General features: G+C 43.4%; 1 protein-coding gene across 5 annotated transcripts in view; it reads right to left on the bottom strand.

Annotated features, from left to right (window-relative positions):
• Positions 1–573: 573 nt before the first annotated feature.
• LOC149472059 (uncharacterized) overlaps positions 574–26,435 on the bottom strand; it is an 88,999-nt gene continuing 63,137 nt past the window's right edge. For 4 of the 5 annotated variants that reach the window (XM_089693315.1, XM_089693302.1, XM_089693309.1 and 1 more), the window contains 3 exons: positions 19,983–20,324; positions 7,049–7,396; positions 574–2,947 (listed from right to left, as the gene is read on the bottom strand). In XM_089693315.1, coding sequence (XP_089549441.1) covers positions 2,880–2,947; positions 7,049–7,396; positions 19,983–20,324 — 758 coding nt within the window. In that variant the 3' untranslated portion in view covers positions 574–2,879. The remainder of the gene's footprint in view (positions 2,948–7,048; positions 7,397–19,982; positions 20,325–26,435) is intronic. The other variant, XM_089693318.1, reaches the window with a different exon arrangement.

The raw sequence follows: 26,435 nt of genomic DNA, 5'->3' as shown, positions 1-26,435 counted from the left end.
GTTTCTGTGGCCCTAACTCTGTCCCTAATACAGAGAGGTCTGCCTCTCTTGAATGACTGGAGGCAAATGGAGAATTCTAAAATGGCCGCCATTTATAGCTCGACCATTACACAGTGCTGGCTGGCTGGCTGCTGATTGGCTAATGCGATCACATGTCATGAATGAATGCATTATGGCTCAGCGCGCCTTGTCTGCGCGCCTTCCCAGACATCCCCGCTCCGTCGCCGCACATGTCGCCGCCATTTTAGGAAAAATTTCGATTCGCGCATCCGAAGTATGCTAATTTTCGGATTCGGAAATTTTTCTATTATTCGAAACGAATTCCACTTCGCCTACTTCGATTCGCTCATCTCTATTGATCAGGCTCTTGTCCCGTCTGTTACGATTTACACCTAACGCCCTTTCTGGTCAGCTGTCCGCGGGTTCATGACCCAGAGTTCCCGGGTTTCTTGGCACCAGTTGGTTTAGTTGAGGACTGAATTGTCCAGTGCTTATCTTTTCCTGTCCTAATTTATGATGCTGGTTTGCTCTGGAATGTGCGCACACTGGAAGAGACTCACACTGACACACAAGTTCAGTCTATGAACACTTCTAGTTTATTATAATGAGAAAGTGAGCTTATATATGCAAAATGATGCAAGAGTCATGTGACAACAGCATAAGCATTATATTAGTCTTTGATTGGTCATTTCCACATGAAAACAATCTCCCTCATGGTATAGGTGTGATCTTCTTCCAAGTCTTATCTTATAGAAAGAAAAACATTCCTTTGTTTCAAGTTGGCACGATGGGAGGGGGTCAGTGCCTGTGAGCAAACATTTCTTAAACAACGATTTCTTAAAGTACCACAAAGCCCAGCAGGCAGAAAATATTCACACAACATATATATTCATGCTAAAAATTTATAAATATGTGGAAAGAAATAGTATTAAAGTATAAAAGTAAATATGTATAAAATGTGTAGAAAAACGTATATATATTTATATATATATATATATATATATATATATATATGTTCAATAGGAAACCAAATAAGCATTTTACCAATCCATCACAAGTGTATATTCTCACCATATTGTATACAATACAGTCATATGTGATATGCATAAACTAGTCAATAACATAAAAATTAAAAATATTTCATAATTTATTTTCATTCAAAAAAAGCTAAAAAATATAAATATTCCCTTATTTAAAAACATAAGAAAAAGAACCTGTTTATGAACATACTGTACATGAATAACAGAAGATGGTCTTGTTCCTGCTAAGTGTAACAGAAAGAATACATTATTCTGCATACGATTGCTTTCATCTGTTGTGTTTCTTGGAACACTTTTTCAGAAATAGAAATTAAAAACCACAAAGATATTCTTTGTTAAAATTGATAATACAAATATACCAATGTTCTTTGACAACTATACCATTCAGCAATATAGATAAAGAGTGTTTGGGATTGTTTGTCATAGAGCTAAGGTCTAGTAAAAATCCAGGAATGACATCTACATTAGTGTCTGTGACAATGTGTACACCTTTGTAATACTGGTCATTCTGTTCCTGGCCCATCCTCTGGCTTAAGGTGTAACTAAAGGGAAAACTTTTTTTTTCCTTTTGCATGGAGTAAGGGAGGGTTAGAACCCCTGTCAGATTTTTTTTTTTTTGCCATCTGTGTCCCATAGAGGTGATTTCCCTTCACTTTCCATCTCATTGCCAAAACATGAAGTAAGATCCCTTTCAGATGGGGCGGACCTGCCAGCGCATCCGTTTGACAGCGGGGAATCTCTCTACTGATCCCCGCTGAGCAAGCAGATGACAGGTCTGTGCCCACTCCACTGCTGTAGACAGGGCTGCTGTTCGAAACCACGGGGCCCCTTACAGTCAACCTGACAGGGCCCCCCTAAAAAACAGGGCCCCATAGAGCCAACCTAACAGGGCCCCCCTATCCCCAGAAAAAAAACGCAGTTTACTATGCTTAAGTTATGAATGAACACATTGAGTGATGTGTACCGATCACTCATTGTGTTCATTCATTAAAGGAAGGGGCTAGTAAATTTCTGGAACTGATCCCCTGTATGTCTCTCTCTGCAACAGCTGAAAGCCAGTGGAGAGGGGGAGAGGAGAAGAAGCCAGCTTTCAGCTGCTGCAGAGAGACCCATACAGGGGATCGGTTCCAGTAATTGCCCCCCCACCACCGATCAATCCTCCCTGCCCATGTCTGATTCACCCAGCTGCCTGGGCCCCACCGCTGGCATGGGGCACATTCAGGAGGACTGGTGGTACCCCCTTATCCACAGCCCTGGCTGTAGAGTGGAAACAGACACAGCCTACTTTATTCTATGGGGCAGTAAGATGGAAATGGACCACCCGTCCGTTTCCACCCGACTGTCATCCGATCTGCTGAACGTATGGGGAACGATGAATCTGTTTTTGGTGTACAGGATGCGACAGGAAAAAAGTTATAGCAAAAAGTCCCCTGGTGGTAACAGGGTCGAAGGAGGAGAGTGTATAGTTTGGTGTTGGGCCTGGTATGTTGGTTTGAGGAGGAAGCTTGACACTGGAGATCTCATCACAAATTGTGTCGATCTTCTTCTTGAAGTGACTGGCTATCTTCTGTGCAGTAAGTAAGTTGGTGGGTGGAGGCAGTGGGGGGTGGAGTAAGAATTTAAGGGTAGAGAAGAGTTGACGAGGATTGGATGAGAGGGTCTTGATGAGAGTGTTATAGTAGGTTTGCTTAGCAGCGTGGAGGCTGGAGTTGTATTTGAGCAGAGCGGATTTGTATAGGGTAAAATTTTTCAGGGATTTTTTTTTACGCCATGCTCGCTCAAGAGTGCGGCTGCTTCTCTTGAGACCTGTGGTGTCATCTGTTTGCCAGACTTCTGGTGTCATCTGTTTGTTTCTTTTATATTCTCATCTAGTTTATTCTTCTTTTTACCACAAGTCTGGTTCTTTCCTGCAAACATTTAAAATAAAATGAAAGTGTAAAGGAACACATAAGATACATTTTACAATGCATTCAAGTTTTTCTTATTGCATTCGCATTAGTAAAGTAAAATAAAAAAACAAAATAAATATTTTTTTGATGATAATTGTAAAGTGATCACCTGACCTCTGTTCAGTGCAGAATTTCAGGGCTCTGTGGTATAGGGGTTGAGACTCCTTGTGATGAACGTCAGTTTCTGCCAAGGTCACATATCAAAGGAGCTCTTTCAACTGCTCTGGTGTCTGCATACTGTAGGCGGTTGGGAGCAGCTATCAATCATTATGAACTATGGGCATATCATTGAAATATGGGAGTATCACTGGTTTAAGGGCAAGTACTAAAGGACAGGAGGCTAACTGTGCTTATGTTGGCAAAATTCTGAAGGTCGGTGGTTCAGCTGGTTGACAGACAATGAGGGGATGATCTCTGAGGAGTTCTACTCAATTAAGTATATCCTATTATATGTTTTTCTCATAGCAGGGAGGAGGATCAGTGGTGTATAATGCATTAAATGTTATGATTTATTAAAAGCTTTGTAAAGTGGATGCCAAAAACCTTTTGTTGGGTCACTAGTGCATCCTACCTAGGGGAGAATCTTTGGTTTATGTTGTTCTGAAACAATGAAATGTATCCTCTAATGCTAGATGGTTACATTTACTGGTGGTTCTGAGCTTTATTCCACTTCTCTAATATGAAAAAACAGTTTTCCAGGTTTAACATGTGTACACCTTCACAATAATGGGGATACTGCTCTTCTATCACAATTAAGCCTGGCAGATCCTCCTGTTTTCTGTAATGGACAAGCGGATGGGAAGAATATTTTGTTATTTATTTTATTCCAGTGCTATCAAAACTAATAGATCAATCATCTTTGCCTTTCTCCAAGCTAGAGGACAAACTGTCATGTTACTGTTGTTTTCTTGTTCAGGTGATGGACTTGCTAAACTTTCTAATTTATCTCCCTTCTTCATTATCTAGATAGAGTATTTTCCTGAATCTTCTTGACCATATGAGGAACAAAGATAATTTCCATTAGTTCTTCTAACTCCATGCTTTGGAGATCCGTGGATTCCTCCTACTCATCTTCTTCCAGTTCAGATGAAGAGCTACCCCTCGGCAAGACAGTGTCCGTGTTTGTCTTGCTGAGGTGATTGATTTGCTGAGGCTCTCCTATCTTGCTCATCCAACTTCACAGAATATTATCCTGGACCTGGACCTGGCAGGTCAGCAAAGGGGGGACACGAGCGAGCACCCCCCTCTCCTGAACCATAAAAGGCCACATGCTGTCAACATGGGGGGCTCCCCCCTAAACCACCTTGTCCCCATGTTGAAGGGGACAAGGTCCTCTTCCACAAAACCATGGCCAGTGGTTGTGGGGGTCTGTGGACAGGGGGCTTATCAGAATCTGGAAGAGGGCTCTCAGATAGCACCCCCCTTTCATGTGAATGAGTATGGGGTACATGGTACTGCTACTCATTCACAAAAAAAAGTGTAGTGTAAAACATTACAGCAGAGTCTTTGACAAGTCCTTTATTAAAAACAAAAATTTTAAAAATGTCCCCCAAAGTAGATCCAATGTCAATCACAATGTCCGCTGCCACCGCTGACCTGAAAAAAGAAAAAAAACAAACACTCCACTGTCGACGCTGACTCTCGCCGTCTATCAGCTGCATCGGGATGACCGTTCTTAACCAATTCAATACCGGGCAATTTTACACCTTCCTGCCCAGGCCATTTTTCAGGTTTCAGCGCTCTCACACTTTGAATGACAATTGCGCGGTCATACAACATTGTACACAAACTAAAATTTTATCATTTTCTTCACACAACTAGAGCTTTCTTTTGGTGGTATTTAATCACCGCTGGGGTTTTTATTTTTTGCTAAATTAACAAAAAAAGACCAAAAATTTGAAAAAAAACACGTTTTTCTTTAATTCTGTTATAAAAGTTTACAAATAAATAATTGTTCTTCATAAATTTAGGCCGAGATGTATTCTGCTACATTTCTTTGGTTAAAATAACCCAAATTAGGATGTATTTTTTAGTTTGTAGGAAAGTTATAGAGTTCACAAACTATGGTATAGATCTGAATATTGATCAATCCTGAAGTACTGACAGCCAATCTAATTTCTTAAGGTCCAAGAATGTCAGAACATTACAGATATCCCCCAAATAACCCCTTTTTGTAAAGTAGACAGTCCGACGTACTTCATAAGAGGCATGGCGAGTTTTTTGAAGTTGTATTTTTTTTGTCATAATTTTTCGGAAAATTAAAAAATTAAAAAAATAATTTTCACAATTTTTTTTTTTACATACTGTCACCAGTGCAGTACAGCATCATCATATAACTGGCATGGCGGTGAACAGAGACACTGACTGGTGACAGAATGAAAAAAAGATATATATATATATTTTTTTTTTTTTAATTTTTTTTTTTTTATTACATTTTTTTTAATTTTTTTTTAAGATTTTTTTTTTTATATTTTACTATGACCAAAGTAGTACAATGTTACCATAGTAACACTGTACTACTTTGGGGAAGTGATCATTATTTTTTTTTTTTTACACAATTTGCTTATAGCAAAGAATTACTTTGCTATAAGCAAGCATTTACCTGAATGACATCAATTCATTCAGGTTTTTTGTTTTTTTTTGTGCTTAGCTGTGATTTGGCCACAGCTAATCACATGCACATGTCATTCACAGCTAGGCAGTAGTATACAATGGATGGTATGAATGAAGCCATCCATTGTATACAACTGTCATGTGACCTGCTGTGATTGGTCACAGCAGGTCACATGGTACCAGCAACGGAGCCGATACTCAGATCTGTCATCGGCCATGTCCGAGGTATACGGCCGGTGACAGATAACGCCTCTGCGCGGCTCTGTAACCGCGCGAACTGCGCACGTGCGGGAGGACGCCAAATGGCGTACACCCCGGAAAGGTAATGCATTTTTGCGGCCGCCAAACGGCTATAGGCCGGGCGGCAAATGGTTAAATACTGTTATGACGTCACAAGGTGGCAGGGCCCCCTTGTGACGTCATCATGCGCTGTGATTGGCCACAGCATTGCACCTGACCTGTGGTCAGGTGCATTACTTTGTCCAATCACAATGCACTGTGGGGCACATTGGGTGAACAGCCTGCCAAACGCCCTTACCGTTCGTGTGTTCGCCAAACACATGAATGGCCAATGTTCGAGTTGAACATCACTAGTGGTATTATGTGAGGTGGGGGGCACCATGATGAGATTGTGGGGATGGGATTTGTGTTTGGAGGGGGAATTTGGGTGGGGCAGCAAGGGCTAAGAATTTTTGTAGAAGGGGAAACTTGAGAAGGTGTGCTAGGAGAGGTGATTTGGGGGGGTTTGTGCTGGGAGAGGGGAAGAGGATTTGTGCTAGGAGGAAGGATTTGGGTTGGTGGGGGGGGAGTGGTGCTAGAAAAGCTGATATGGTAGAGGGTGGAATGTATTTGTGCTAAGAGGGGAATTTTTTTGGGGGGGGGGGATTTGTACTAGTAGGGATGTTTTGGGTGTATTTGTACTAGAATGGGGGATTGAGGGAAGGGAAATTGTGCTGGGGGGGGGGGGGTTGGAGTGGAGATGAGAGGATTTGTATTCAGAGTGTAAATTAGAGGGGTATGGGAATTGTGCAAGGAAGAGGAAATTGTTTGGGGGGGATTTATGCTTGGGCATATGGGGAGAGAGAGGATTTGAGCTGGGGGGGCAAACATTTGAGCTTGTAGGGGGGATTTCAGTGGGGGGTGGATATGTACTGAGAGAATTTATGCATAGGGGATAAGCATGCAGATTAGTGCTGGATTTTTTTTGGGGGTGGGAGAGGGATTTTGCTGAGACATACTGCTCTTACATCTTGGGGGGGGGGGGCACAATTTGGCATGTTCACCCTGGGCTCTAGAGGACCTTGTCCCGGCACTGCCTGTAGGTACAGTCTTTGCTGTAAAACAACCCATCCAGCACTTCCACTTCACCCACATATACCTGCATAATGTTTTTGTACAATCACACTACATACCTATTATATGCTATAATTTACAGGAACTGCTCACCTTCCACGTGTACCGGTCCTGTACTTCTCTCTATCACACAAGCGGAGTCTGGCAGGTCCGCTCTAAGGATGAATTCTGACCCGTCATCGGACGTCTCTACAGGCATTAAAGCCAGGTACATTATGTGGGTGTTCGGGTCATCAGATGCCTCATCTTTTTCTATACTTTGGTGCTTCTTAACATCACAATTTGCAGCAATAACATCACCAGTAGATTTCACTTTTACATGCCATGTAAATTTGTGTACACCATGAATATAATTATGAAGTCTACATGACAGTGTGGCATTTTTTCCTGCTATCAGCTCTGGTACTGTTATCTCTCCAATCTCCGGATCAGGCAGCTGTCCTGTAGAAATTCAGACAGGGTGTCAATGTATGGAAGAGAATGGATAATAAATGCATTAAACAATTGAATATTCTGTATAAAAGGGATTTTTGCAGGCTCCCATTATGCTACATATTGAAAATGTATTTATGGAACATCTTTTTTTATATATCCATGTGCTGCAATAGGTTAGTACATCCTCAGTTTTAAGTGGTTATCTCAGGATCATGACTGCAGCTTCAGCCATGATCCTGGTGTGAAAATGTTCTGTATGTGATGCTGTCTAATGTAAAAAGTCATCCAATGGTTGTGTCCAAAGTTGTAGTATCAGTATTAAACTAAATAAAAAATTAAATAATATTAGCAACCATAATAATAATTTATATTATAGCAAAAACCCAGCAAAGCATATATTGTACACATTCACACCTGTCCCTGCCCTCAAGGAGCTTACAATCTAAAGGTAATAAATTTGCACTGTTAAGACAGCTCTTCTATAGTGGAAACTTTACAGTTTTTCCTAAAAGCCTTCTTAACATGGCCCCCCTCCTACCCCAGGCCCAATAGAAGCCACCTGAACTGCTATGGCTATTGTTACACTGAGGGACAGAGTTTTCACCCTTCCTCAGTCTTCAACAGATTTTTTACTTTCAGAGAAGGACATGAAAAAAAAGGGAGCTACTAAAGCTGGCCATACATGGTACAGTTTTTCTCTACAGAAGCAGCCAAATTTGATCCATCTATGACTACCTTGGGAAAGTACTGGATTTCAGGGAATCAATACCCGAAACATTCCTAGCTGAGTCAGTGTACAGATTTAGGGAGCTGTAAAAATCAAGGTAATGTTAGGTTAAGGGTTAAAATGCATGTAAAGAAAATGTTCCTTTCTTATTTTCTCCCATCATTTGTTAAAGTGTCTCTGGGCAAAACATTTTTTGTTGTTTTGTAAAAAGGGGGGAAGGGTTAGACCCTCCAGCAATGTTTTCATTGCTGTGTCTCTAATGAGAAGATTCACCCTCTTTTCTGTACTAGTGAACATTTTCTTCAAAACATGAAAGAAAATCCAAAACTTTAAACTTTGCTCCTCACCCAAAAAGCTACTTTTTCAAAAAGGTTTCTTATACATATACATAACAATTATAAAACAGCGTCACAAGTCCCATGGCCCCCCATCGTCCCCCTGGACAGTCTCCCCTGGGGAATGCCCAAAGGACCTTCCCATGCCCCTATAACCTTCCCCCCCAACAAAACCAACTGTCCCCCCTCAAGGTCCAGCACGCCCTCCAGACTCCCTTACTGCTCCCCAAATGCACCAACCTGAATCTAACTCAAGCTGAGAGGAGTACCCAGAGTTGGTGTGATCAAGCAACTCACCACCTTGTTTGAATACATCAGAATACTTGAAGATGTCATGTTGCCTTATGCTGAAGAGGAAATGCCCTTGAAATGGGTGTTCCAACAAAACAACGACTCCAAACACGCCAGTAAACATGCAACATCTTGGTTCCAGACCAACAAGATTGACGTTGTGGAGTGGCCAGCCCAATCCCCAGATCTTAATCCAATAGAAAACTTGTGGGGTGACATCAAAAATGCCGTTTCTGAGGCAAAAGCAAGAAATAGAGAAGAACTGTGGAATGTCGTCCAATCATCCTGGGCTGGAATACCTGATCACAGGGGCCAGAAGTTGGGTGACTCCATGCAACACAGATGTACAGCAGTTCTCACAAACAGTGCGACTACAACCAAATATTCATGAAGTCATTCAAAGGAAAGCAAAATCTTCAAACATTGTTCAGTTTATATAGTGAATGTTTGAGTTTGTAAAGAAGAATACAAACACTGCGATTTTTTTTGAACCGTCTGATATTCACTTTTCTTCAATTTTTTTAGAGGAACAACACAAATTTGAAATATTTTTCTTCATGTTTTGATTTGGAATAGAATGTGTAGTGTTTCTTGGCACCTGGGCGGGGCCTGAACCTGGCGGCAGGGGAGAGCTCAATGTAGGAGCTCGTGGACGGAGCTCCGCTGTCTGACCTCCCCAGGCCTCCAAGCTTATCCCCTGGGGCATGTTAGAGCCCTGCGGTGGGGAACTGACGGCTCCCGGCGGAGGAGAGGTTGATGCGGGTGAGGGAAGAGAGAGGAGCGGCTGGAGACTGGCGAAGAGAGAGTCCCTGGACGCTGGGAGACGAGAGGGGCCGGAGCGATCACGTGACCGGCCGCAAGGCACCACTTGGAGATCGGGAAGTCGGCCGACCGGCGTTTTGCAGTGAGAGAGCAACGCCGACCTGTTTACCGGTGGCCGACACACTCTCCCCCTATCCCCCTAGTAACCCTGGAGCCTAAAAGAAAGTGGAAGGAGAACTATCGAGACCTGGACAAGGAGTCTGAAGAGACCCTGGGGAGTTCCCCCCCACGAATAGACCCTCAGAGGAATTGAGTGAAAAGGCACTCATTGGAAGAGGACATAGGAGGAGGGTGAGTGACTATGAATGAAATGTGATCTGCATTTGAAGACCTATTGTGCTGACCCCCAAGAAATAGAGGGTAAGTGAAAGGGGGGACCCCTGGAGACTGTATAAAAGGTGGAAGAGGCTCGCAGAGAGAAGAAGAGAGGCTTAAGGGGAAGGAGGGGGAGAGGAGGGAAGGAAGAAGAGGAAGAAAAGAAAAGAGAAAAAAGGAAAACCAGCAGGGGGACAGGGCAGAGACTTGAAAGTTTAAAGAAATATTTTCCCACCCCACCCACGAACTTATAAAGGACTATAAGAAGGATAAGTGCCATAGAGAAAAATGAAAAACAAAAATGTAAAAGGAAGTGGGCTTAAAGGGTCCCAGACTGGTACAATTAAAAAATACACATCCCAAGGAAACGTAACCCCAGAAAGATCCCAGAGCAGAACTGAAAAAGGAGAAGCAGATCTTAGTATGGAAAGAAGCCCTAGAGTATCAATAGGCCCTGATACTAGTAATCAGCAAATATCAGGCAATACAGAGATGGAAAAAGATCTACAAATACCTAATAAAAAGGAAATGGCAGAAATGTTTAAAGAATTGGAGAAAACAATAAAACAAGAAATGGTAAACATTCGCAGTGATCTGGGACACCTGTTGGAGAGAGTTGAGGAAACGGAGGAGAAAGTTAAAGGTCAGACCCAGGCTATCTCTGAACTTGAAAAATAACTAACTAATATAGGGAAAGCCCAAGAAAAACTGTTATATAAGGCTGAGATACAAGAAATAAAGACAGGAAGAGAAACATCTTGATACGTGGGGTCCCAGAAAACTTAAAGGGAGAAAGTCTGCAAGAGCTGGTTTGTAAAATATTTAACACTATAACAGACAGCTCTGAAATGGAAAGGTCTGAAATAGAAGGAACCTTTAGAAAAGGAAAAATTCTGAGAAATCTGGGGAAAGAAAGGCCGAGAGATATAATTGTTAAAATCTATGAACTTCGGGATAAAGAAAAAATCTGGAAGAAGACTAAGGGAAATCAGTAATTAAGTGATGGGGGGCACAGTCTCTGATGGGGGTGCTGCTTATGATGGAGTGCGGCTTTGAATGAGTGCAGAGCAGTTAAACACAGCAGTTGAACTAAAGCAGGAGAACTTAAGCAGCAGGAAGACACAACAACAGCAAGAAACTCTACTGCATGCTGGACAGACTGCAAGGAAACACCCTGGGAAACATCTCTTACACACCTGAGTCCCACTCCGTGTACCTTTATATAATACACCCCTCTTCTGCTCTTCATATTACTATCCTCTGTTCACAAATCTCATTTCTTTACCCCTCTGCTCCACCCCAAAACTTGTACATCTCCCCCTCATTGCTATCATCTCCCTACTATTGCTTTCATCACCTCCCCAAAATGCCTCTTCCACTCCTCCTTCTCATTTTCCTCTCCTCTGTTCCCAAAATCCATTCACTATATCCCTCTGCTCCTCCCAAACATTTGTATATTGTGCCCTCACTGCTTCCCTCACCCATTTATGGCACCCACCACCTCCTCCTATTACTCCACTCTCCCACTGACCCCAACACCTCCACTAGTAGTTTCTCACGCTCCTGCACATCCCGCTCCCATGCCACCTTTCTCACCCTTCTCCTCCTCATAACCGCGGGGGACATCTCCCCGAATCCTGGCCCTCCACCACCTCCCTCACCCGCACAAAACCCTCCCACCTCCACGTCCTGCCACAACCCCCGCAACTTAGTATCTGTCCCCCTGCTCCCTAAAATCTCCCCCCCGTTTTCATGTGCACTCCTGAACGCCCGATCGGTGTGCAACAAGCTTACCGCCATCCACGACCTCTTTGTTTCCCGCTCCCTCAACCTCCTGGCGATTACGGAAACCTGGATCCAGCCCACTGACTCTACCTCCCCTGCTGCACTCTCCTACGGCGGTCTCACCTGGACCCACTCACCCAGGCCCAACGGTCGTAAAGGTGGTGGGGTTGGCCTGCTCCTATCACCGCTGAGCACCTTCCGAGTCCTCCCAAACCCCCCCTCCCTATCCTTCTCCTCCTTCGAGGCCCACTGCGTCCGACTATTCTCCCCAACCCCCCTGAAGATTGCTGTGATATACCGGCCTCCTGGATCCATACCCCGCTTCCTGGAAGACTTCTCCTCCTGGCTACCCTTCTTCCTCTCCTCTGAGCTACCCACTATCATCCTTGGGGATTTCAACATCCCTGTCAACCTCAACAACCCGGACACAGCCCGTCTCCTCCACTTAACCTCCTCCTTTGCACTTGCACAGTGCATACAATCCACCACCCACTCCGACGGTAATATCCTTGATCTTGTCTTCTCCAACCGCTGCGCTCCCCACAACCTCACTAACACCCCCTTCCCTCTCTCTGACCACAACCTGATCACCTTCTCTATCTCCTCATCCTCCAACGCCTACCCCTCCAAATGTCACACTACTACCAGCCGTAACCTCCGCAACCTTAACCCTGCCTCCCTCCACTCCGCAGTTGATCAACTCCATGACAGCATCCTCCCCCTGTCCTGCCCCGACTTGGCTATGACCGCCTACAACAATGCGCTGTCAACAGCCCTTGACTCACTAGCGCCTTTAACCACACGCAACATCAGACCCCGACCGCTCCAGCCCTGGCAGACTGATCACACCAAAACCCTCAAACGACACAGTCGTGCCCTGGAGCGACTATGGCGCAAAACCAAATCCCAACAAGCCTTCACCCGATACAAATCTGCCTTCCACACCTACACCTCCTTCCTCCATACTGCCAAACAAGCCTACTTCCTGACCCTCATCAAGGCCCTCTCCTCCAATCCTCGCCGACTCTTCTCCACCTTCAACTCTCTACTCTCGCCACCCCCGCCTCCACCCAGCACCTCACTCACTGCCCTTGAGATTGCCAATCACTTCAAAAACAAGATTGACACAATTCGCAAGGACATTGCCGCAACTCACACGCCTTCTCAACCCGTCCCCTCTCACACAGCTACCCCCTCATCCCCCCTCCCCCTCGACATAACCCACAGGGACTTCGTCGCTGCTCAAACTCCCTCCAACCCCCTTCCCCCTCACTCAGCTACCCCCTCTACACCCCTCTCCCACGGCCCCACCACTGCTCTGACCTCCTCTCCCACCCCACCCTACATTCCTCATACTGAAGCTCCCCCAACACTCCGCACCTTTGACCTTACTACCATCGAAGAAGTCTCCAAGATCCTCTCTGATGCCCGCCTCACCACCTGCCCCCTTGACCCTATCCCCACACAACTCCTACAACCTCCCTCCCCCTCCATCCTACGCTCCCTCACCCACATCTTCAATCTCTCCCTCTCCTCCGGCACTTTCCCTTCCCCTCTGAAACATGCACACATCACCCCCATACTTAAAAAGCCCTCCCTGGACCCCAATGACCCGAACAACCTCAGACCCATCTCCCTGCTCCCATTTACATCTAAACTCCTCGAGCGCCTAGTCTACGCCCGCCTATGCTCTCACCTCAACGACAACAACCTCCTCGATCCCCTACAGTCCGGCTTCCGTCCCCTACACTCCACCGAAACTGCCTTACTCAAACTCTCCAACGACCTGCTAACCGCCAAAGCTAATGGCCACTATTCAGTGCTCCTACTCCTTGACCTCTCTGCGGCCTTTGACACAGTCGACCACCCCCTCCTCCTCAAAAAACTACACTCCCTCGGCCTCAGAGATTCTGCTCTCTCCTGGCTCTCATCCTACCTGTCACAACGCTCTTTCAGCGTTACCTATAATGCCACCACCTCCCTCTCACTCCCCCTCTCTGTTGGGGTCCCCCAAGGCTCTGTCCTCGGGCCCCTTCTCTTCTCCATCTACACCTCCTCCCTTGGCCAACTCATACACTCTCACGGCTTCAACTACCACCTCTATGCCGACGACACACAAATCTATCTCTCAACCCCCCACCTCACCCCCTCGGTCTCCGCCCGAATCACACACCTGTTGAGAGACATATCAGACTGGATGTCGCTCCACTTCCTTAAACTGAACCTCTCCAAAACCGAGTTTCTTGTCTTCCCTCCAGCCCGGACACCACCCCCCATTGACTTCTCCATCATGTCCAACAACGCCACCATCAAACCCGCCCCGCAGGCCAGAGTACTTGGTGTCATTTTGGACTCCAACCTATCCTTCCAGCCCCAAGTCCACTCTTTAACAAACTCATGCAGACTCCACCTCCGCAACATCGCCAAAATCCGCACGTTCCTAACTCCAGAAACCACTAAACAGCTCATCCACTCCCTCATCATATCGCGACTCGACTACTGCAACTCCCTCCTCACTGGCCTGCCTCGCCGCTGGCTATCCCCGCTTCAGTCCATCCTGAATACGGCTGCCAGACTCATTCACCTTTCCAACCGCTCCGTTTCCGCCACCCCCCTCTGCCAATCCCTCCACTGGCTTCCGATTGCGCAACGGATCAAATTCAAAATCCTAACACTGACGTACAAAGCTGTCCACCATACTGCCCCGAACTACATCACTGACCTAATATCCAAGTACCGCCCAGCACGCACACTCCGCTCCTCACAAGACCTCCTTCTCTCTAGTTCCCTGGTCTCCTCCTCCCATGCCCGCCTCCAGGACTTCTCCAGGGTGTCACCCATCCTCTGGAACTCCCTGCCCCAACCCATCAGATTATCACCTACTCTCCTCTCCTTTAGGCGCACCCTGAAAACCCATCTCTTCAGGGAAGCCTACCCCGCCCCCTGCTAACTTGCCGACCTCCTCCACTCTTCCTACCACTCCATCCCCCACAGCTATCTCCTCCTGTGCCACCATCCCCTCCCTCCTAGATTGTAAGCTTGAAAGAGCAGGGCCCTCGATCCCCTCATGTTTTGCATTGTATTGGTATTGTTCTGTCACATGTTCTGTCCCCCTTTGTAATGTACAGCGCTGAGCGAACTATTGGCGCTTTATAAATACTGAATAATAATAAGTATGAAGGAGGAGACATACAGATATATGCGGATCTGGCTCCAGAGACTTTGTGGAGAAGGAGAACTTTGAGACCCCTATTGGAAAGGTTGAAAGAACAAAAGGTGCAATATAGATGGGGGACTCCCGAATGCTTAATAGGATGGAAAAATGGGACTACAGCATACCTCAGGTTTCCAGAAGATATGAAAAATTTTTGTGACAGTTTAAAAATTCAAAGAATGGAAATCCCTGGCTGGGAAGAACAATGGGAAAATAGAGCGAAGAGAAAAGAGGACTGGCAATATGTGAGGGGGAGGAGGTGGAGGGGGGGGGGTGGAGGGGGGGGGTGGAGGGGAGGGGAGGGGGGGAGAGGGATGGAGGAAGAGAAATAGTTTTTTTTTTTTTTCTCTTTCTTTTCTCTTCTTCTCTCCTCTATCTCCTTCTATCCCCACTCCATCGCCCTCGTTTTTGGTTTTTTTTTTCCTGTGCCTGTGATAAATCCAGGTGGGGCCTGGGAGGTTATGGGGAGGTTAGACAAGGGGAAAGTCGTCCATGGACGGAGTCTTAGCCCAAGGACCAAATCAAAAGTGGACTTTTTAATCCATAAATGATTAGTAGGCAAATGTTAGGCCTAAAAAGAGGGGGGAGGGAGGGGGTTGGAAGGGTGGAAGGGTGGGAAATGGGAGAGGGGGGTTGTTTTTCCTGCAAGATAAAAGACGATATAAAAGCAAGTGAGAAGGGAGAAGGAGAGAGAAATGAAAAATATAGATGGAGGAGAAAAGAGGAAATTTAAGGAAGATGGAAGAGATTCAGTTTATAACATATAATATAAATGGGTTGAACTGCCCCGGGAAAAGATATAGATTATTTAAAGAACTACACCATAGAGATGCCTCAGTGATATTTTTACAGGAGACACATCTTGAGATAAGTTCAAATGTTAGGCTGAGGTCTAGAAACCATCCAACATGGTACTATGCAGATTCCCCGATTAAAAGAGCAAAAGGGGTAGCAATAGGTCTGGCAAAGAACATTAGGTTTGAGTTGGAAGATAGAAAAACAGATCCAGATGGGAGATTTTTGTTTTTAAGGGGCAAGTTACAGGAGATCGAGTGTACTGGCCAATATCTACTGTCCTAATAAAAAACCGGAGGAGTATCTGAAAAAAGTGTTGAGGAAGTTGATGGACTTTAAAAAAGGACATTTGATCCTGGCAGGGGACTTTAACTTTTGTATGGACCCACAAAGGGACGCCACCTCCCATACAAAGACAGAAGGAAGTAGGGCCCTGAAATTATTGAAAAAAGAATTACATATAAGTCAATTGGTAGATGCCTGGAGAATTACACACACGCAAGATAGAGATATTCAAGACTAGATCATATATTAATAGAACATCAATTAATTGACCACCTGACCCAGGTAGAAATAGAGACAATATCTTTATCAGATCACGCTCCAGTTATTATGAAAATGGAATGGGGGAGGAGGAAAATCGGAGGGCTGGGATGGAAATTGAATGAGACACTTTTAGTGGAAAAGGAAATAGCTCAGAAAATAGGGGAGGAGATCGAACGCTTTTTTAAGGAGAATGAGACAGGGGAGGTGTCAACGGCCACAGTGTGGGAGTCTCACAAAGCTTATATAAGAGGAATATTGATGGCGATTGGGGCAAGAAAGAAAAAAGAAAGAAGGGAGAAAATGAATGAGCTCTTAGAAGAAATAGGTAAATTAGAACAAATACATAAGAATAGAATAACAAAAGAAATAGAGCTGAAGTTAAAAAAACAGAAAGAAGAACTGAAAGAAATGATAGAAGAGGAGAGGAGAAAAGTATATAATAGAGTTTTAAGTGAGAGATATAGATGGGAAGAAAGACCTGGAAAGTATCTGATGAGAGCCCTGAGGAAAAAGAAAAATAGAAATTATATAGAAAAAATAAAAGATGCTAAAGGAAACATGAAACACTCAAATAAAGATATCATCAAAGCCTTTATAGAATATTACAGGAAACTGTACAATATAAGCCCCTTGGAAGGTTCAGAAACTATAGACAGTGAGAAGAACCAGAAAAGAAAGAAATATTTGGAAACGGCTGGGTTACTAAAATTAAGTGAGGATCAACTAAACTCCCTAGATGCAGATATCTCACAGGAAGAAATAAAATTACCATTGAAGGGGACAGTGTCGGGGAAAAGTCCAGGACCAGATGGTTATACAGTGAGATACTATAAAAAATTTAGTGAAATCTTAGTACCAAAACTCAAAAACTACATGAATGCACTAGGTGGAGAGATGGAAGTAAGAAGAGAATCACTACAAGCCCAACTCGTGCTCATTCAAAAAGAGGGAAAAGATCCCTCTCAGTGTTCGAGCTATAGACCTATTTCACTACTGAACACAGACACTAAGTTGTATGCAAAGGTCCTAGCAAATAGATTGAAAGAGCTAATGCCTGGATGGATACATGAGGATCAGGTGGGCTTTGTTCCAGGGAGGGAGGGAAAAGACAATGGGGTAGGATCATTGATGCTAATCCAAAAGAGTAAAAAGGGAAAATAACCGGTGGTACTACTGTCTATAGATGCTGAAAAAGCGTTTGATAGGGTGAACTGGAGATTCATGATGGATACTCTGGAAGCCTTGGGAATCGGGCCTAAGATGAGAGAGTGGATAGGAAAGTTGTACAGATACCCCTCGGTGGTTATTGGGGTAAACGGGGAGAGGTCAGAACCCATTGAGATGTCAAACGGAACAAGACAGGGATGCCCATTGTCCCCATTGCTGTATGTTATATCACTAGAACCACTATTGTCAACAATAAGGCTGAATAGAGACGTAAAGGGAATCCTGATAGGAGATACAGAACATAAAGTTGCTGCTTTCGCAGACGACTTGTTGTTCTATGTAGGAAATCCCAGGATAACACTTCCAAACTTAATGAAGTCACTAAAAGAGTATGGAGAACTATCAAATTTAAAGGTAAATCCAACAAAAACGGAGATTCTAAATATAAAGATCTTAAAAAACGAAAAAGAAAAGATACAAAAGGAATTTCCCTTTAAATGGAAAGACAGGGATATAAAATATCTAGGAGTAAAACTTACAGCCTCACACAAACATCTATATAAACTAAACTATATTTCATTGATTAATGAGATTAGAGACGAGTTAAAAAGATTGGAGGGAGGAACCCCGACATGGATGGGCCGTATTAATCTGGTAAAAATGGTAATAGTACCAAAAATTATTTATAGATATCAAATGATCCCGATTAAACTCCCAGAGATTTTCTTTAAAATAATTAAGAAATTGATAACAGGATACATATGGAGGAATAAAAAACCAAGACTGTCATACGAACTGTTAAGTAGGAGGAAAGAAAGAGGGGGTTTAGGGCTCCCAGACTTTAAAAGATATTACAAAGCGGTAATATTAGCAAGAACCATAGACTGGATATTTAATTATAAAAAAAGCTGGGTGAGAATAGAGAATGAACTCAGCGGAATAGACTTGGGAAGAATGATTTGGGTGCCAACACAGTATAGGGGTTTAAATGATAATGTAAATACATACACTTTGAATGCTTTAAAGATTTGGGATAATTTACACAGAAGTATGAAATGGACTTTTAATTCCACACTGATTCCACTAAAAAACACAGAGTTTTTTCCCCCAGGCAGAGAAGAAATAGGAGGGAAGTGGTTTAAAAAAGATAAGGTGCAATTAGGAGATATTTTGGTGGGAGATGAAATAGGAGCATTTGGCGAATTGAAAAAAAAAGAGGGAGAGATTTTCACTAAATTAGACGAATGGCGGTATTTCCAATTGAGGTGTTTTGTTGGAAGTTTGCCAAGACCTTTAAGGACAAGAGACAATTGGAACTTGTTCGAAAAGATATTGGGAACACAAGGTGATGGGAAACACGGGATTGCTAGAGTTTATAAAATACTCACTGAACTAGACACAAACACAAAGCCAACATATATAACAAAATGGGAAATGGATATGGGAGTTGTGATAGATGAGGAAAAGCAGAGGAGAATGTATAGATTAACTCACGAAAATGTCTCTATGAGAGAAGTAGAGATGAACTATAAGTGTTTGACAAGATGGCACATTTCACCAACAGTAGAAAATAAGATGTGTGGAGAGAGTACACCATTGTGTTGGAGGGGATGTGGAGAAATAGGCACAATATACCATATATGGTGGGGATGCCCAAAAATCCAGATATTCTGGAAAACAATAATCCACTTAATAAGAAAATTGACAGAAATAGACATAAATCTAGATCCAGAAGTATGTATTTTGCATATCACGGATATAACGGTAAATAACTATAAAAAATCAGGGATATGGTACTATATAAATGCTGCAAAAGCCCTGATACCCAAGTTCTGGCGGCGAATAGAGACACCAAAGGAAGAGGACTGGATTGAAAGAGTCGAGCAGATTAAAAAGATGGAAAGGTTGTGCCATACCCAAGAAGATAAGATGGAGGTTTACTATGGGAAATGGGAGAACTGGGAAAAAGCTAGATTATATATGAGGTATAGGAAAGAATAAAGAAAACAACAGAAACATTTCACTTGCTGATATAAGAAGACGCAGAGAAAAGGTAGAATAGGCAGAGGGGATATGGGGTGGGGGGTGGAGGTGGGTGGGAAAGGTAGTATAGAGTATATAAAGTAGAAATGTTGGTTAATATAATATTATAGAATATATTTTTATATATATATATTTATATTGTGATGATGAAATGTAATTAAAATGGAAAATTAATAAATATTTAAATTATAAAAAAAAAAGAATGTGTAGTGTTCCCAATGCATTTGTGTGGATGGAAATAAAAGCAATTAGAAGGATTTTGAGCTTTATTCACTTTTTTTCAACACACTGCTATTATTTTGAACACAACTGTAGTTGCTAAGGAGCTTGTCCGCAAGTTGCAGTTTTCTTTGGGCATCCCATACACCCCTCAACCCCATCCAAGTTCAATTCCCCTTGATAAAACTAAAAGAAAAACAAGTTCAAGGACTGTTTACAGTCTCCAGTGTGCAAGGTCTGAAGAAAATACATGCTGTGCAGAACTATAGGAGGACCCAAAACACAGTGACTTCTAAGGGAGCAATGCTACGGGTATATAGAGAAACTTCTCACCTTCCACATATACCGGTCCTGTACTTCTCTCTATCACACGATCTGGAAGCTCCACTTTCAAGATGAATTCTGATTTGTCATCTGATTTCTCTACAGGCGTTAAAGCCAGGTACGTTATGTGGGTGTTCAGGTCCTCAGATGCCTCATCTTTTTCTATAGTTTGGTGCTTCTTAACATCATAATTTGCAGCAATAACATCACCAGTAGATTTCACTTTTACATGCCATGTAAATTTGTGTACACCATGAATATAATTACGAAGTCTACATGACAGTGTGACATTTTTTCCTGCTATCAGCTCTGGTACTGTTATCTCTCCAATCTCCGGATCAGGCAGCTGTCCTGTAGAAATTCAGTCAGGGTGTCAATGTATGGAAGAGAATGAATAATAAATGCATTAAACAATTGAAGATTCTGTATAAAAGGGATTTTTGCAGGCACCCATTATGCTACATATTGAAAATGTATTTATGGAACATCTTTTTTTATATATCCATGTGCTGCAATAGGTTAGTACATCCTCAGTTTTAAGTGGTTATCTCAGGATCATGACTGCAGCTTCAGCCATGATCCTGGTGTGAAAATGTTCTGTATGTGATGCTGTCTAATGTAAAAAGTCATCCAATGGTTGTGTCCAAAGTTGTAGTATCAGTATTAAACTAAATAAAAAAATAATATTAGCAACCATAATAATAATTTATATTATGGCAAAATGATTATTGCTCTTGCACACACGCTATACCAGCCTTTCCCAACCAGGGTGCCCAGGCAACCTGGGGAGCCTTGAGGTTACTTCAGGGGTGCCTTGACAAAATGTCTACAATTTTCCCAAGACTTGTATACAAGCTAGCGGTGGAACAAGCCTGCCTTTTAGTTACACAAAGTCACAGGTTTCCATTGTGTACCATTACCACCTTCTAGCCACCAGTGTCCGGACAACCAATGACATCATCAGTTGATAAGGAGGAGCTGTGTGCATAGCATCCTTGTTTGACCCTCCCCCGCCCCTCTCCATCAGTGCTGGGGTCACATTAGCTCAGTGAGGGAGAAAAACTGAGGGAGGAGAGAAACACTGGAATACTAGCCAGTACCAGTGTGCAAAAGTGTATTTGCTTTGGAAGAATAAATCACCTCTAATGTTGGGTGTCCCACATGTGTGGATGTTGCTGGGTTATATAAAATTATTAGAATGGGGTGCCTCAGGACTGTCCATAATTTTACAGGGTGCCTTCACTGAAAAAAAGGTTGAGAAACACTGTTCTATACCATGGTACAAACCTATTTAAACTCTAGCTTCTTTCATCTTTTTTTGTAGAACTACTTATGTCAGTTGTCCTTTAGCTGAGGAGAAACAATGGGATTTTTTTACTGCACTAGGCATGCCAGGCTAATGTCTGTAGCAGAAATTTAGAAATGTTATTTTATTTATTACAGGTATTATAGAGCACCATCAATTTACGCAGCACTTTACATAGTTACATAGTTAGTCTGGCTAAAAAAAGACAAAAGTCCATTCAGTTCAACCATTAAAAAAACAAAAAAACAAAAATCAAAACGTTATAATCCTATACCCACAGTTGATCCAGCAAAGCATATATTGTACACATTCACACCAGTCCCTGCACTCAAGGAGCTTACAATCTAAAGGTAATAAATTTGCACTGTTAAGACAGCTCTTCTATAGTGGAAACTTTACAGTTTTCCCTAAAAGCCTTCTTAACATGGCCCCCCTCCTACCCCAGACCCAATAGAAGCCACTTGGACTGCTATGGCTATTGTTACACTGAGGGACAGAGTTTTCACCCTTCCTCAGTCTTCAACAGTCTTCAACAGATTTTCTACTTTCAGAGAAGGACATGAAAAAAAAGGGAGCTACTAAAGCTGGCCATACATGGTACAGTTTTTCTCCACTGAACCAGTCAAATTTGATCCATCTATGACTACCTTGGGAAAGTACTGGATTTCAGGGAATCAATACCCGAAACATTCCTAGCTGAGTCAGTGTACAGATTTAGGGAGCTGTAAAAATCAATTGCTGTATCCCTAATGGGAAGATTCACCCTATTTTCTGTACTAGTGAACATTTTCTTCAAAACAGTGAAAGAAAATCCAAAACTTTAAACTCACAAGAAGTGAGGAGCAACCTTCTAATGGGGACAACGGTTCTAGAGACAACTTTTTAAGAGGGGGATTCCCCTCAATTTGGGAGGGACAGTCAATGAGTAGTTATGCTTCTGATACTGGCAGAGCTATTCATTGGGCCAAAAACGAAGAAATAAAAAGGGCCAAACACCCAAAAAGCTACTTTTTCAAAAAGGTTTCTTGTACATATACATAATAATTATAAAACAGCATCACAAGTCCCATGGCCCCCCACCGTCCCCAAGGACATTCTCCCCTGGGGAAAGTCCAAAGGACCTTCCCATGCCTCTATCATCTCCCCCCCCCCAACAAAACCAACTGTCCCCCCTCTAGATCCGACACGCCCTCCAGACCCCCTTACTGCTCCCCAAATGCACCAACCTGAATCTATCTCAAGCTGGCAGGAGTACCCAGAGCTGGTGTGATCAAGCAACTCACCACCATGTTTGGCCACAATGGAGATACTCACTGACTGTTGTTCAGAACATCTCCTGCCATAAATATATTTTCTCCAAGCTTTGTTCTTTGAGTCCACTAAATCCTTTCACACATTATTTAAGCCTCAATGAAGGGTTTTTTTTCCCCTGAAAGGCACTGGCTGCCTTTTGCTTTCTTGTTGTGGAGTTAATAAAATACTTTGGACTCCTATGACATTTGTTTGGTTCTCTATATGGCTGAGCTACACAGCAGATAATAACCTGACAGCGCTTTTAATCCATCCCTACTCCATCAACAACTAAAGAAAAAAATTGACTATAAATACATTTTAAATATACCATGGACATTTTTTTTATAAAACTATATAAGGAATCTGCTTGGAGAAGCCACAAAACATCTTCAACATTACAGAACAAGTCCAGAATGTAACCAACTACTATTTTATTTACCATGACCTGGATGAATGAGAACCATCACAGACATTATTCATACTTCATGCTTACAACACTATCCCTGTATTATACCATATAAATGTTTGCTTCTTTGTCTCATTTTCATATTTATACTGAATCCTACATATCAAATGTATGGTAAAAAAAAACACTGATGTTTTCTATTTTCTACATATAGTTTTGGTGCACAATACCTGATGAAGAACCAAGAAACATGTTGAATGTGTTTTATTCTTACAAAATAGAGTTCCTTTTCATGTAAAGATACATTACCATCCCAAATTCTCCACTTCTGACAACACACATCATTAGGAAACATTCAGCAAAGGGTTCTCCATAATACCAGATTTCTAACCTGGCTTTTAAGTTAGTTATTCGTAAAATCTCATACATTTCCAATACTCTCATGTTCATTGCCACAACATTAAAACCATTTTAGTTAGTAACTGATTTCTTAGTTACAAAGCGAAAAGAAATGTATATTCCTTAAAGAGGAGTTCCACTCACACTGTACAAAAAATAAAAGTCAGCAGGTACAAAAACTGTAGCTGCTGACTTTATAAAAACACCCCTCAACTGTCCCATGATCCCGTGGTGTCCTCCCGGCAGCTCATATCACTGGCCGTCCTGTGTTCCAGGCACCGGCATCTTCAGTGCGGGCACCCACCTGTGACAGCTTGCAGCTTCACAGCCGGGTGCGCGCTGCGCATTTGGGAGAACTTTATTAGGTATACCTGTTCAATTGCTTGTTAACACAAATTGCTATTCAGCCAATCACATGTCAGCAAATCAATGTATTTAGGCATCTAGACGTGGTGAAGATGACTTGCTGATTCAAACCAAGCATCAGAATGGGGGGGGGAATAAAGGGGTTTTAAGTGACTTTAAACATGGCATTGCTGTTGGTGCCAGACCGGCTGATCTGAGTGTTTAAAAAACTGCTCATCTACTGGGATTTTCACGTACAACCATCTCTAGGATTTACAGAGAATGGTCCGAATAAGAGAAAATATACAGTGAGCGGCCATCGCGGGGACGAAAATGCCTTGTTGATGTTAGAGCTCAGAGGAGAATGGGCAGACTGGTTCGAGATGACAGAAAGGCAACAGTAACTCAAATACGTTCTCCAAACTAAGTTCGTTCCTAACCCCAGACACTACTAAACTACTCGTTCACTCCCTTATTATCTCACGTCTGGACTACTGCAACTCCCTTCAGACCGGTCTACCCCATCACAGACTATCCCCACTTCAGTCTATCCTGAACTCAGCGGCCAGACTCATCCACCTTACCAACCGCTCCGCTTCTGCCACCCCCCTCTGTCATTCCCTCCACTGGCTCCCCATTGCCCAACACATTAAATTCAAACTACTAACACAGACAAACAAAGCCATTCATAATGCTGCCCCAAACTACCTCACCGACCTGATACCCAAATACCATCCTACCCGTAATCTTCGCTCCTCACAAGACTAGCTCCCTGGTCTCCACCTCCCACGCCCGACTGCAGGACTTCTCCAGGACTTCTCCCATCCTCTGGAACTCACTACCCCAATCCATCAGACTGCCACCTACCCTCCTCACCTTTAGGCACACCCTGAAAACCCATCTGTTCAGGGAAGTCTACCCCGCCCTCACCTAACAGCCAATCTCTTCCACTCCTCCCACCACTCCATCCCCCACAGCCACTTCCTCCTGTACCACTATCCCCTCCCTCCTAGATTGTAAGCTCGAAAGAGCAGGGCCCTTGAATCCCTCGTGTTCTGTTTTGTTACTGTTTTGTCTCAAGTTCTGTCCCCCACTATAATGTACAACGCTGAGCAAACGTTTAAGCGCTATATAAATACTGTATAATAATAATAATAAAAAATAACCACTCATTACAACTAAGGTATGCAGAATACCATCTCTGAATGCACAACACGTCCAACCTTGAAGCAGATGGGCTACAGCAGCAGAAAAGCCACACCGGGTACCACTCCTGTCAGCTATGAACAGGAAACAGAGGCTACAATTCACACAGGATCACCAAAATTGCAAAAGAGGAGATTAGAAAAAACGTTGCCGGGTCTGATGAGCCTCGACTTCAGCTGCAACATTCAGATGGTAGGGTCAGAATTTGGCATAAACAACATGAAAGCATGGATCCATCCTGCCTTGTATCAACGGTTTAGGCTGGGGGTGGTGTCATGGTGTAGGGGATCCATCCTGCCTTGTATCAATGGTTCAGGCTGGTGATGGTGGTGTCATGCTGTGGGGGATCCATCCTGCCTTGTATCAATGGTTCAGACTGGTGGTGGTGGTGTCATGGTGTGGTGGATCCATCCTGCCTTGTATCAATGGTTCAGGCTGTTGCTGGTGGTGTCATGATGTGGAGGATCCATCCTGCCTTGTATCAACGGTTCAGGCTGGTGGTGGTGTCATGGTGTGGTGGATCCATCCTGCCTTGTATCAATGGTTCAGACTGGTGGTGGTGGTGTCATGGTGTGGTGGATCCATCCTGCCTTGTATCAACGGTTCAGGCTGGTGGTGGTGGTGTCATGGTGTGGTGAATCCATCCTGCCTTGTATCAATGGTTCAGGCTGGTGGTGGTGTCATGGTGTGGTGGATCCATCCTGCCTTGTATCAACGGTTCAGGCTGGTGGTGGCGATGTCATGGTGTGGGGAAGATTTTCTTGGCACTATCAAGGTGTACCTAATAAAGTGCCCGGTGAGTGCATACTGTATGCATAGTGACCAGACGTACGGCACCAACCAGAGCTCTTGGCTTCATGCAGCTGCTGTATGCATATTGGGGTTAATTTACTAAAAGCAAATATACTTTGCACTTTGCAAAGTGTAGTGGCACTCTGCAAGTGCAGTTTCTCCAGAGTTTAGTAAATGAGGTACAGCTTCAATTTACAACAAATATCCAATCACGTGCAGGGAAAATAAGAAAAAATAGCATTTTTGCTTGCAGATGATTGGATGGTGGAAGTCAGCAAAGCATCTGCTCATTTGCAAAGCGCACCTTCTATTTGCCTCTAGTCAATCAACCCCATTGAGTTTCTAACTGCTGATTATTTGTCAACCAGAATTTAAAAAGTGAAAGTAATCTCTGTCTGTTCCATGGACCTGCAGTTGACAGTTTCTCACCAGAATCCCATGCTATCTGTATTGCTTTGCAGTTGATGTCCATTACAAATATGAATTTACTGCCAGCACACAAGTCTTGATGAAGGGTGGGGGTTTTACCTCTGAAACATCTTGGTTTTGATTGCACTACAGCAAGCATTGCGGCATTCTCATCCTTCTAATGCTCTACAGACTACCCGAGGGACCCTTTGGGATACCCCAGTTGACAGAAAGGTGCTTCTAAAAGCAGCAGATCGCTGGTACCATGCAGGACTCCTGCAAACTGTCAGTGTATCCGCTTGCCCAT

The sequence above is a fragment of the Staurois parvus genome, unplaced genomic scaffold, assembly GCF_062004578.1.
Source record: "Staurois parvus isolate SC_StPar_1 unplaced genomic scaffold, SC_StPar_1.0 ptg000024l, whole genome shotgun sequence".
Lineage (NCBI taxonomy): Eukaryota > Metazoa > Chordata > Amphibia > Anura > Ranidae > Staurois > Staurois parvus.
Note: the sequence above shows the minus strand (reverse complement) of the source record. Positions and strands in the feature narration are given on the sequence as shown.